This window comes from Mandrillus leucophaeus, unplaced genomic scaffold, assembly GCF_000951045.1.
Source record: "Mandrillus leucophaeus isolate KB7577 unplaced genomic scaffold, Mleu.le_1.0 Scaffold86, whole genome shotgun sequence".
Taxonomy (NCBI): Eukaryota; Metazoa; Chordata; class Mammalia; order Primates; family Cercopithecidae; genus Mandrillus; species Mandrillus leucophaeus.
In genome coordinates this window covers 2551017-2565118 of record NW_012109363.1, presented here as the reverse complement: position 1 = coordinate 2565118, position 14102 = coordinate 2551017, and the positions used below count along the sequence as shown (strand labels likewise).

Genomic DNA, 14102 nt, shown 5'->3' with positions numbered 1-14102 from the left:
GGCGGTCGCGCGCCTCGGTTGACCGCTCGGGATCCCCCCCTCGAATGGGCGGAGCTTGGCCGGGCAGCACGGATGCTGCACCGGGGACCTAGCCGGCCCTGCCTGCCGCTTTAAATGACATTCGCGCGTCTTGTCGTTTTCGCTTTGCTTTGCTTTGCTTTGCTTTTGCCAGATTTCATGTTAGATTTCTTCTTGGGAAAATGGAGCTCATTGGGCAGTAAAGAGATAATACACAGCATTGTTTCTGAACTTGAGTAATGCGCGGACCCCTTTTAAAGGGACAATTCTCTCATGGTCTAGAATATGTCCCAGAACCTTAGGGTGCTCCAGACCCCAGTTAGATGAACCCTGGTGCAGAGCGTTTTAAGAGAACGTTTATCACGAAGGAAACCAAAGAGATCCTTTATGATTCAGGAACTTTCAGGCTAGAAGGTAAACTACAGGTAATGGAAGAATTCTAAATTAGAGACTCAAAGCCCAGGTTAATTTCACATTGCGCTGTCTGTTGTCTTCTGCTTTTTGTGATGAAAATACCAAATTATCCAGCTTTAGAGAGGCCTAGAAGAGTTATATTATTTGTGTTACCATATATTTGATGTTTTTGTATCAGATTTGTTAATTGACATATTAGAATTATAAAATGGAATACTAATTTGTATAGTTTAATCGTTTATTTCTGTGTTTACCTTAACATTGATTTATCTCTTGTAGTTGTTGCATATTGAATCTATGGCTTATATTCTTCTCCTCTAGTAGGAAATGTGTGACCGAGGCCCTTGAGGATGTAGTCTAGGAAGGAGACAAAAATGAACATTTATGTAAGGATTTATATTCTCAACGTATTTACTCAGCATGTTTACTTAAAATAGAATACCCATGAATAAAGAGACGATTCCAATTGTGAGAAAATCTCAGGATGTGTAACAGGTTAAATCTTGACAAAGAAAAATGTTGACTTGTGCTTTGAAAGAAGTGTAATGTTGAGAGGAGGACACGCTGCCTTGGAGGAAGTGCTGTTAGTAAGTGCCTGAGGCAGGCATGGGGACAGCTTGTGTGGAAGAGAAGAGAGAGAACTGCCACACTAGAGCAGAGAGATGGTATCTGGGACTGATGAGAGGATAGGTTGGTGAGATAAGGTGGACCAGTTGATGGATAAAAGGTTTCAGGTGCCACACAGGAAACTTATTGTTGATCCTTGGGCTTCCAGAAGGTTCTTAGCTGGTCATATTTTGAAGGCCGTGTTTTACAAAGAGTTGCCTGCAAAATGTGCAAAATGTGGCGTGCACAGTGAAGGCAGAAGGTGGGTGAGTCGCCAAGAGATCTGTCTTGAGATAGTGATGCCTGCTATGGTCATCTTAGATATGAGGGATATCTGAGGAAGAATCGACGGGCTTGGAGAATGATAGAATATGTCAACACAGGAAGTGGGAATCAAAGCTGAGAACCAGGTAATCCAGGTCAATGGGGATTGGTGATACCCATCTTAGACCTGGAGAATTTGGAGGGTGGTATTAGTTTACATCAGAAGATTTCAGCCCCAGACTTGGACTAATTGAGTTTGCGGTAACAGGGCTTCAATGAGCTTGGAATGTGGAACTGGAACTTGAGGAAAGTCAGAGTTAATGCAGGAAAAGTGACCAGAAAAAGACTGAAATGGGAACCAGAATTTTGCAAATGAATAGAGAGGGAGAAAGAGGTTAAGACTTTATATTGACAAATAAAATTAAAATGGTTAAGATAAATATTGAAGAACATACAGATCGTAAATAGCAACTACGTACGTTTCTTCTTAAAGAATAAATCAAGTTGTCTTCATGTATCTGTTGTCACAGCTGAGTAATGGTGCCACCCTGCCACCCAGCAGCCTTCACATCAGCCTCTCACTCTCAGAAAGCAAAACGCTGCTGGAATGGTTGAGAGCAAATTTAATTTTTCCAGGTTCTCTTGAATGCTTTGATAGTCAAATCATTCTTTTCTGAAGTACCCTTCCCTATGGTACCTTTGCTTATTCAGAAGCCGAGCTCTCCCAGAGGCTGACTTCTCTGTGATTTTGTTTGCCTGTGATTTGAGTTCACTAACATCTGTTTCCTTGCATCTTGCGTTTTTTCACCAGTGGAACCATTTTGCTTTGTGATTGATTTGCGTTGTTTTTGTCGTTGTCTGTAGAACTGTCAGTGAGAGACTGACAAAGACATTGACACCTGACCATGGGCTTTATTCCAATAAAGAATGATCAGCCAAGCAGGGCCCCCCTAGCTGAAATCATGAGAGTTAATGCATCTCTCTGGTGATAGGTCTAACACAATTTAGGCCTTTTTAAAACATGTCAGTTTTGGCCGGGCGCGGTGACTCAAGCCTGTAGTCCCAGCACTTTGGGAGGCCGAGACGGGCGGATCACGAGGTCAGGGGATCGAGACCATCCTGGCTAACACGGTGAAACCCCGTCTCTACTAAAAAAAACAAAAAAACTAGCCGGGTGGTGGCGGCGCCCTGTATCCCAGCTACTCAGGAGGCTGAGGCAGGAGAAGGGCGTAAACCCGGGAGGCGGAGCTTGCAGTGAGCTGAGATCCGGCCACTGCACTCCTGCCCGGGCGACAGAGCGAGACTCCGTCTCGAAAAAAAAAAAATGTCAGTTTTATGTGGTGGTACTGAATTTGCCTCCCAGAGCCCTGGTGCGAAGATTCTTAACTAGAAGGACAATTGGAGTTTACATTTGAAGATCAAATTACCATATTGTTAACTTTTAGGCAATAATCTGTCATACTTTTGTCTTGAGTAAAAATTATAGTGCTTCAGCAGTTATAAGCTGTCCTGTTTTCTCTGCTTTTAAACACAAGTTTTGTAACTTAAAATATCTGTTTATCCTTTTGATCAAAATCATCACATATCCCAAAAGAAAAAAAAAAAAGAAGTCCTGAGACAAACCTCAGATGACTCAAAGTTTCCTAAGTGTGCTGTGATCCTTCTCTCGGTCACCTTCCTCTTCGAAGTGTGTTCTCACCCCATCCAGAATTGACCTCCCACCTCCAGAAATCTTTTCCTGCTAAAGCTAGCCTTCGCTGTGCTCCTCTCTGAGCTCTTATAACAAGAATACGAGTAATTTAACATTGCCTTGAATTAGTAGCTTGGTTATTTTCTGGGTATTAGTATTTTCTCTGTAGCAATCTGCAAACTCCTTGAAATTTGGAGTTGGGTTTGTTACTCCTCATATCACCTTTGTAGTCCTGATTTTCTTCCCCAAGGACCAGTTTGCCTTTAACTGTGACTTTAAGCTGCTAACTAAAACTTTCTTTTCTTTGGTTCTCAGTTCAGCTATCACACAGCTCTCACTGATTTTTTTTTTTTTTAGTGTTTGGATTGGAATTCCTGTGTCCTGATAGGCTTTTAAGATAGGCTTTTTCAGTATGTTCAGAAAAGTATTTGATCCTGGAAACAAGGTTTCATCAGTCAAAGGTAGCTTGTTAAAAATCGTTATTTCTTCTGATGATAAAATTAATATATGTCCTTTGAAAAATATAGGCAAGACTAGGGAAGAAAATAAAGATGATACCTGATCTCATTGCCCAGAAATAACTAAGCACTGTTAACATTTTGGTTTCTTTCCTAACATTTTATCCCCCCCAAGCATGGTGACTTTTTTTCACTTAATATATCATGAACATCTTTTTCATGTCAATAAATAGATCTGTGTCATCACCTTTAATAGTCACATTGTATTCCACTGCATAAATGTACCCCACAGTGGACATTAGTAACAGTGTTTTGCTGTTACACACAATACTATGATGAACATCCTATAGATATTTTAGTGAATTTACCCCATGACTTCCTAAGGATGAATTTCTGGAAGTGTGATGGGTAGAGCAGAGGGTCGGCATGCGTAAATGTTTGTATGTGTCACCCCAGTACCCCCAGAATGTTAGTGATGTGCCTGTCCAGAGTCTCACAGCACTACTCATCGACCTTTTCCCCGTCCCCTGTTAGCCAAGTATCATCAGGCCTTCATGACTGCCAATCTGATAGCTGTTTTTATTTCTATTTATCTGAATACTGGTAGTTCTATTTTATCAGCCATTTCAATGAGATCATTTCAATAATCTCACATTGTCTTTGCTTATTTTTCTATTCAGTCTGTCTCATTTCTTTATGAGAACTTTGGATATGTAAAGGTTATTTACTCTTTGTCACGCACGTTGCAAGTACTTTTCCCAAGTTGTGTGTATTCGTACCGAGGAGGGAATTTTTTTTTTTAAAGCACATAGAAGTTTTAAACTTGTGTAGCTATTTTATAAAAACATTAAAATCCATTTAAAGATCTAGATCACTGATTTTTTTTTTCTTTTTACTTTTTGTGTACACTTTTAAATCACAGACATTGTTTGTCCTAAATTTGGGGTACAGGGTACAATATGGAAACCATATTAAAACTTGAACTAAAGTGATTTTTTCCCTTAGGTAGGCAGTATTCATACTTTTTACTGTGTAATATCTTTGTGTGTATGTTTTATTTCCTCCACTGCGTTATAGATTCTTTAAGGTCTGGGCCTGTATCTAATTCATCTTTGTGTGTCCCATTTCCAGCCATTTGTGAAACCTGCAAGAGTTACTTACCCATGATTTGTGTGGCAGGCACTGGTCACTGGGGAACCAGAAGAATAAGAGGCAGTCCCTGCCCTAGTGGGACTTGTCATGTAATGAGGAAGCCAACCACAAGTGTAATACTTTATCCCACTGCTGTGATAAGCAAATACTCTGGGGACGTGAGGATTAGGGAAACTCACCCAGGACTCATACTTGGTTTGTGTCAGGACCGATTCTTAGTAATGCAACTGACGACCCAAGGGAGAGGTTCATTCTGCAAATGCCAAGGAATGAGAGGCATTTCAGTGAGCTGTAGCTTGTGTTTCGTGTGGCTGGAGCCTAGGGTACTTAGGAGGGGTCTGTCAGGATGAGACAGAAGATGGGCCCCAGATCAGTACTTTGCAAAGAGCTTTCTGCGATGATGTCAGTGTTTTATGTCTGGACTGACTAATGCAGAAGCTGTATGTGGCAGTTGAGCACTTCAAAGGTGGCTAGTACAACTGAGGAACTCAATTTTTAATTTTATTTAATTTTAATAACTTTTAATAACCACACGTGGCAGGTGGCTACTTTTATTTAATTTTAATTGGCTAATTTTATTTAATTTTAATTACTTTAAATAACCACATGTGGCAAGTGGCTACTTAGTGGAGAGCACCGGACTAGATCATGAGGGATCTCTTTTATACCCTAAGGAGTGAGAGAGAAAAGTTGGGGGATGGGGAGGTATGATTCCCTGTTTGTTTTGGAAAGGTCACTCTAGTATAGAGGTTCTTAACCCTTTTGGGTCCCAGAACTCTAAAACTTGACTTCTTGCCAGGCCCTTTCCTGGGGTCTGCAAAGCTGCAACTAGCACTCAGCTGAGCAGACCAAAACCTGGGCCTGGGGGAGCTCCCATTCTGGAGGAAGAGACAAAAAAGAGAAACGTAACACACGCATTATGTTAGAGGACGAGGGTGAGTCGATTCTCACGCTTGCATCCCACCTCCCCTCCCAGGAGCTGTGTGACCTTAGACAAGTTCCTTAGCCTCTCTGCCTCATCCATAGAGTATTGTGATAATAGTGTCTGTCTTGTAAGTTGTGAGGAGGATGAAGTTAGTACTTGTGCAATGTGTGGAGCAAGGGCTGGCACGTAATGAGCACTGTATAAGCGTTTAATAAATGCTGAGGAGAAAAGATCAAGCAGGGAAGGGAGTTGGTGGGGAGGGGGTAGGCGTTACAGTTATTGATTGGGTGACCAGGAAAGTCTTCCTTGAGAAGGTGACATTTGGGTAAAGACCTGACGGGAATGAAAAAGTGAGTCATACAGATTACTCCCTAGCAGCTGGGGGGGCAACAAGTTGAGAGATCCTGAGACCAGAGAGTGCCTGGCATTTTTGAAAACCACTCGGCACATCAGTGTGACTGCAATGCACTGTTAAAGGAGGAGAGAGTAGACGATGAGGTTAGAGTCTTAACAGGTGTCAGATCCTCTACGACTTTGTAGGTTGCAGTCTTTGGTGGATTTTGAGTGCAGAAGTAATCTGATCAGGGTTCTGAGCAAGGGGTGGGAGTGTGGAGCTATCAATTTCCGAGAAAATATCTGTGCCGGAGGGTGTTGGAGGCAGCATTGTGGGGCCACTGGTTGAGACTGCCGATAGAAGACTAGTTAGTCTGCTCTTTTGATAGAGCAGGCAAGAGGTAAGAGCCTGATCTCAAGAGAAGGTGATAACGAAAGGGATTTTAGATAAGCTGAGGTTAAAGAAATTAAAGGAATCGGTAAGAAATTACATTTGGGGCCAGGCGCAGTGGCTCACGCCGGTAGTCCCAGCACTTTGGGAGGCTGAGGCGGTCGGATCACAGGGTCAGGAGTTCGAGACCAGCCTGGCCCACATGGCGAAACCCCATCTCTACTAAAAATACAAAAATTAGCTGGGAGTGGTGGCAGGCACCTGTAATCCCAGCTACTCAGGATTACAGGAGAATCGCTCGAACGCAGGAGGCGGAGGTTGCAGTGAGCTGAGATGGTGCCATTGCACTCCACCAGCCTGGGTGACAAGAACAAGACAACATCTCAAAAAAAAAAAAAGAAAGGAAAAAAAGAAATTACATTGGAAGATGAAGGAAGAGGGATCACACTTGAGTCTGGTTTCTGATTTGTGTAGCTCTGTGGGATCAAGATTGAGACTGCAGGGGCAGAGCAGATTAGGAGAAAAAGGGGTGAAGACTGCAGTTGTTAGGGGTGCATTTTTAGAATTTTCTCATGGTTCTGTGCAACATTCAGATAGAGACGGCTCATAGGCTGTTTAAGATGCGTAGAAGAGAAGCCTGAGGTGGAGAAAGAAAAATTTGAGTTATCTGATCATTGAAGCCTCAGTAATGATTGTATTAGAAGAGAATGAGGCTAGACAGAGAGCCTGGAAACATAAGAGTAGTCGGGGTTGGCAGAGAACAACACTTAAAGGATCCTGAGCAGCAGTTACTCCAGAGCTCAGAAGCAGACCAGACGAGACAGCTGTCTTGAGAGCTCAGGCAGCTTTGCAAGACCGAGGAAAGATAGAGACTGCTTGTCCTTTGGCTTCAGCAGATTGGAAGGAGGCCCTGGCTGAAGGCCTCTGTCTGCTCTGCAGTTTGAGGCCTGGAGGCTGGAGAAGGAGTGATAATGGTGGAGTCAGAGAACTAACTAGGGACATAGTGCCTTGCACAGTACTTTGTATATAAAAGGGAAGTCTAATAGACATTTATCAAGTGAATGGACATTTCAGGTTCACATTCAATTTATTCTGCCTGTCTCCTACCTCCACTCCAAATCTCCCTTGTACCATAAGGTATTTATGGCGTATTTGATATCCTGATATTTTGGGATCACTTTTGGTTAGAGAGCACTAACTAGTCCAGACGATTATCATCTCTTTTGATTTAGGTCTATATTGGACAGTATGAAATTAACTTAGAAGTGTGTTGCTCAGAATAAACCCTTCCTACAGCTTCAGTGCGAGGATCATGTATGTATAGATTGTATGTGGCTGGATTTAAGCACACACTTAAAGAACGTAGACGTTTTCTTTGATGATGCTATCTTTGTGATTTGTCTCACTTCCTGGAACAGGAGGGCTCTAACTCCGTGAGGACCCCAGCATTATTTCTATAATTGTTTGTGAGAAGGACTGAATCCCAGAGCATTGCCTTGTTGCTGACCTTTCAGTATGGGGAGGTGAGTGATGGGCCTAATCACCATGAAACATGAAATCTTGGTGACACAAAAACAGATCTCGAGAGGAAAAAAAAATCTAAATTGCAAGTGAAAAATGTGAAGTTGTGCTGTGCTTCTGTTTAATACCTTTTTTCTTCCAGGACCCAGTGAGGTATTTTAATGCGTGAAGCACTCTTCAAGGTGAATAATAAAGAAATTAAGTGTAACATAATAAAATTTATCCCAAAGGCAGTGCAGCTTTTTTAAAGCCAAATCATATTTCTGGAATGAGCCTCTCATTCTTGACATAAACTGAGGGGAAAAGTTCCTGATTATTTGCAGAAATGTCTTGTAGGAATATTTCTAAAAGCACAGGACATAGAAAACTCATTTATTGATTTTGTTATGGGGGTGTTGTTAAAATGCTGTTTTCTCCCATTCCTCGAGTCATCTGGGAGAGATTTGCCTTGGACTTCAGTGTTAAGCAAATGTGCTCCTCCTGAGCTATTTGTGTATTTCTGATGTAATGGGCAATGAGCTCAGTCGCATTTGCAGCAGGCCCACCTTACGACATGCCTTTCTCCATACTACGTTCCCGTTTAGTCTCATCATCCTCATACCCGATTTCATGATCAATTTATAGATTTATGTTACTGAACTTATTCTTGTAAGCTGTCTCTAATTCTGTCTTTATTTTGGAACAAAGCAGGGTAAAATAAAAAATCTACACGATACTGTCAAGAAAAGGGGAAAACACAGAAGTGTCATAACCATCAGGGCCAATTCTCATTTAGATGGTTTTATGATAATGGGTTGTGTAGCTGTTGTGTAGCACATGCAAGATGCCAGTATACAGATACCTACAGATAGGGAAATTCAGGTAGCTCAAGCCAAATATCTTATTTTAGGATCACTTTAGGTGAAGGAAGCTTCATTGGAGCAGATTCCTTTAAAATCTTTTTCTTTCTACTTTCAGGATTGGCATCTCCTGTCTTTTTCCTGCTTCTTGGCATTTTAGCATATCTCCAGTAGGGTGTCCTCGAATTCTGAATACCAATTTACGCCAGATTATTGTCATTAGTGTCCTGGCTGCTGCTGTTTCACTTTTATATTTTTCTGTTGTCATAATCCGAAATAAGTATGGGCGACTAACCAGAGACAAGAAATTTCAAAGGTAAGGGATAAAAACATTTGCCTTCTAGACCAGAAGCCATACCTTCTGTCTTACCTGTTTTAGGCTGCTGGAACGGAATTCCATAGACTGGATGGCTTATCAACAACAGCAATTTGTTTCTCACTGTTCTAGAGGTTGGGAAATCCACGATCAAGGTGCCATAGGTTTTGTGTGTGGTGAGGGCCTGATTCCTTGTTCTGAGATGAGGAGGTTTTCTTGCTGTGTCCTCACATGATGGAAAGGGGCGAGGAGGCTCCCTGAGGTTTCTGCCCTCATGAACTAATCACCCCCCTGAGACCCCACCTCCTAATAGCATCACATTGGTGATTAGGTCTCCAACATACGAATTTTGGGGGTCCACAAACATTCAGACCATAACAATCATTTCGTGACTTCACGACGTTTGACTTTAGGTTGGAATTTAAGGAACTGTAGGAACTAGATTCTGTACCATATACATCATGGCATGAACAGTTAAACCATTTGAAGCTAGTTAACTGCTAACTACCAAATCCATATCATAAGAGGCCCTGGAATAATTATTTATGCATAAGCGTCTCCTGTAACATATTTTAAGCTGATTTTTGAGTTGGCAGTTTAGAAGTAGAATTTTGCATTTTGGAATTTGTTTGAGCTTCTGTAAAGAAGTGTGTGTCTGATTTAGATGATCTTTATCATTATCACTTGTTTTCTTTCGACTCTTCAATTATTCGACAGTTGTATTAACGTTGTAATGAGGCTGCTACATAGCTTAGAAATTATGACTTGGTGTTCGTTGCATTTTTTCTGTTAGACATAAGATGATATTCTCTGTCTAAATCAAAGCGTACGTGTGTTTCTATCTAAGGTACCTGGCACGAGTTACCGACATTGAAGCTACAGACACCAATAACCCCAGTGTGAACTACGGGATTGTGGTGGACTGTGGCAGCAGTGGCTCTCGAGTATTTGTCTATTGCTGGCCAAGGCATAATGGCAATCCACGTGATCTGTTGGATATCAGGCAAATGAGGGATAAAAACCGAAAGCCAGTGGTCATGAAGATAAAACCGGGTATGTAAATGAGAATATCTGCCTGGTAACCAGGGTGCGTCCCGTCATTCTCCACGGCGTCTTTCATATCGTTCTCTTTCTGCACCTTCATAGCCCTGAGTCAAATCTCACACCGGGACCTGATGGGTCTCCTTGTTTCACTTTCTTTTCCCTTTTCTGTCCATTTTGCATAGGGTGGCTAACACCTTGATAAAACATCCAAACAGATGTGTCTTTTTGTCTCCTGTAGCATTTTAATAGTGCCTTACTCATAGTATCTACTTAGATGGTTGCTGGTTGGCATTAACTATGGAGAGTTTTTTTCCTATTTAGTAGTCATTGGTCTCTATCGTTAATGACAAAGTAATTTCAGATAACTCATGAAAATCTATAATATGTTGGCATATATTTTTCATTTTTAAAAATTGCTGGCCAAATATAGTTCTAGTCATCTAGATTGTTTGGTGAGTATGACCACAGAACTTAGAGCTAATAATAATTATGTATAGTTTTTAAAGATACTATAATTTCTAAGCCAGTGTGACATGTAAAAGTTTAGATTTGGCTTCCTTGTTAGATAATTTATGTCAATGGTGCTCTTTTTTCTGTGTCATCACCATTTCCATGGACAGCAGCTTCTGTCAGGAGCATTTAGAATGGGAGATACTGGGAGTGCCTTGAATCAAGCTTTTTATGTCTTGATAGTTGATCACTGATTTCAAACAGTGGACCACTGATCTTAATAGAGATGCAGCACTTTTATTTCATCTTTCTAATGTATTAAAGTAGTAAAATATCAAATGCAAACAATCCAGGAAATTTATCTTGTAAATTATTAGAGAATATCGATAAATGATAATTTTATAGTTTATTATCCCCATTTCAGAAATAAAATTTAAAAGGATGTTCAGTTTAATGTGAGAAAAATGCATATCCTTATAGAAGAGTCTCCAACCACGTAGAATGGTGACCCCTTGAGTCCTCATTCTTCGTGGAATAATTCAGACCCCACCTCCTCCTTCAGGCAGCCCTCAACAAGTTGATTATCCTTTGATGTGTGGGCAGCTAGGAACCAGCATATTACTCAGAAAATCTAAAGTCTGTACCTCACTTTTCAGGTTAAAGAGAGAACCTACTCTATGTCTATATACCAGCATTATTTTATCAGAGTATATTTCCGTGTAATTTTTTAGTGAGTATCTTTTAAGTTTAGTTGTATGTATTTCTACCCCTTAAATTTTTATGTATCCCTAATCTAGAAACATTTTTAGTTAAATTAATATTGATCAAATAAAAAATTTATGAGAAAACTATAAAAATAAAGCATTTTGCATTTCATCTAACTTCACATACCAGGTCCCATCAGTGACTAAACAGGTCTCATGGAATAAGATGAAAACTTCCATGCCTTGGAGTTGTTTAGAACAAAGGGTCAACTACATTATCATCCTAGAGTATATACAAAAATCTCATTAAAATCAGGCTTAACATGGGTCTGTCTTGCACTATACAAAGTGTATGAAATGGAAGTCAGAATACTTTTTTATTGCACTACTCTGTCCTCAAGCATGGATTTCCATGTATAGCATTGCAGCAAAGCTCTAGAAATTTCCTTCGTAGGGTCTGGCTAGTTGAGGACTTTGACTGCATTGAAATTGAATTGTATGTGGCGTCAAAAGACTTATAGTTTAGTTCATTTTTTGCTAATTCCTTTGATGAATCACTTAATCTTTGTGGGTTTCTAATTTTCTAATGTGTGAAATAAGGAATTTTTAGACTTCTAAAGTGCCCCTCATTTTTAATATTGTAGGCTAAATGACATCTAGAAATATTCATTGATGTATTCATTCATCAGATACATGCTGGGCACCTGTCATTTGCTAGGCACTGTGTTAGGTACTGGGAGTATAAGTTTGAATAGACGCATTTTGTGCCCTTAAGAAGCTTTCAGTTGTAATGAGACAGGCAAGTAAATAGGTAATTTTGATATGGTGTAATGAATGTACATCTAGCAAAAGGAAGTAAACATGGAATTTAACAAGAGTCGTCTTCAGGGTTCTGTTAGGGTGACTTCCATGGAGGCTGGAGCCCAGTGGGTATGCAGGAGTTAACCAGGTGAAAAGGGACAGGGAGGTGGATGGAGAAGACTCTTCTGGTGGTGGAGTTTGAGCAAGGCCCTAAGGCCACAGTAAGGTGCACTATGGAAATGTTAGTTCAGTGTAGCTGAAGGCGACAGAAGAAACATGGGAAGAGATAAGGGTGGGTGAGTTATGCAGAGCAGGATGTGCTGTTCTGGAGTTGAGCCTTATCTGGAGGGCACTGAACCACAAAAGAATTGGAAGCCTGAAGAGGCATCATTTGGGTCGGGAATGGTGGGGAGATGGTCAGGATCAGAGGGTGGGATGTGCTGTGGCAGGCTGGCAGAAGGTGTGTCCAAAGGGATGAGGAGTAAAGTCATGTGAGAGGCACCAAGGAGAGGGCATCTATGAAACCCAGGTTGTGTGTTGGGATGAGGGAGAGGGACTTCATTTAAGACCCTGGCTTGGGCCACTGGGTGCCCAGCACTGATAACCTCGGAGGGAGGTAACCGGCGGTGAGACCAGGTTTGTAGCGAAAGTTGAATTCAGATTTTGCCATGATGTGTTGGGGGTGGCTGCAAGGACACGCACGGGCAGTGTCTGGTGGACAGTTACCCCACGCTCACCTGGAGGCTAATGAGCGCTGCATGGCCAGTGGCACAGTTAGGAGTTCGTGGCATGCAGATGGTGATAGCGGCCTCAGGAGGTACTGAGCTCACCTGGCGAGATGGGGAGCACGTTTCTTGAGGGCGGGCAAGAGCCCATCCGCATGGCAGTGACACACAGCAGATGCTCAGTCAGGTCTGTGTGCTTTGATGAAGAAGGAAAGGACATAGCACTGAATAGTGCCACCAACGTTTAAGTAAGGTCTGCAGAAGAAGTTGCTAGAGGGATAGGAAAAACTAAGAAAGTATAATGTGTGGCATGATTTCCCTAAAACTAGCACTTTGAAGAAGCATCACATGTTATAGCTAAAATATCTGCTTCTTAACTAAAGTATCCTGTTTCTCTAGGCATTTCAGAATTTGCTACCTCTCCAGAGAAAGTCAGTGATTACATTTCTCCACTTTTGAACTTTGCTGCAGAGCATGTGCCACGGGCAAAACACAAAGAGACACCTCTCTACATTCTCTGCACGGCTGGAATGAGAATCCTCCCTGAAAGGTGATCCTCCACAGAAGGGCAAGGGCGAGGGTGGGCTCCTGGAGGGGAGAAGGGGTGTTCTTCTCCCCCCTCCTCCTCCTCTCCATCATCATCGTCATCGTCAAAAGGAAAACATTCAAAATTCTTTCTTCAAATCTGGAGTAGTATCAGAACTCTTCCTTTAGCCAGAATCTAGCAAATAGTCTTTAATTGACTTAGGACTATAGTCAACTGTAAAGTTGTCATTTTTAAAAATCTCATCTATTTTATGTAGTTAAGGAATGCTTGCAGTTGCAGTTTTACATCTAGATATCACATAATTCACACAACTTGTTCATTTTGGAAATTCATTCCTAATATCTTTCCAACAAATTTCTTTGTTTTTAAAATTAACTGTTTCATACAAGATATACCAGAGCCCTGGTTTGTTTTTTGTTTTTGTTTTTTTGTTTTGTTTTGTTTTTTCTTTTCTAAACAGAAGATATCAAGCTGTAATCTTTTGATTTGTAAATGTTTTTGTTGCCTGACAGCCAGCAGAAAGCTATTCTGGAAGACCTTCTGACCGATATTCCCGTGCACTTTGACTTTCTGTTTTCTGACTCTCATGCAGAAGTAATTTCTGGGAAACAAGAAGGTTGGTATATTGGTCTTCAGTTTAAAATTCCTTTAAATCCTCCCCATTTTCACCAGCGTACCCTTTGTTACACTCCTATTATCTTAACATTTGGGAAATAATAGACTTGAAATATTACAATTTTTAAATAACTAAACCAGTTTCTTACATGACTAGTCTTTGTTGCCCAGACATTAAGCCATTGAAAAATAACTATTTGTCTTCACCACATGTAGAGACATAGCTTGATGTAAACTCACTTTGATAGAAAAGGCTTGTGTGTCTTGCCTCAGTTGTGTGGCTTCCTGG

The 14102-nt window shown here is 41.1% G+C and overlaps 1 protein-coding gene across 1 annotated transcript in view; it reads left to right on the top strand.

The window, feature by feature from the left end:
- Nucleotides 1–7662: 7662 nt before the first annotated feature.
- ENTPD4 (ectonucleoside triphosphate diphosphohydrolase 4) overlaps nt 7663–14102 on the top strand; it is a 19004-nt gene continuing 12564 nt past the window's right edge. The window contains exons 1-5 of the mRNA XM_011968824.1: nt 7663–7774; nt 8730–8927; nt 9775–9980; nt 13051–13201; nt 13711–13814. Coding sequence (XP_011824214.1) covers nt 7767–7774; nt 8730–8927; nt 9775–9980; nt 13051–13201; nt 13711–13814 — 667 coding nt within the window. The 5' untranslated portion in view covers nt 7663–7766. The remainder of the gene's footprint in view (nt 7775–8729; nt 8928–9774; nt 9981–13050; nt 13202–13710; nt 13815–14102) is intronic.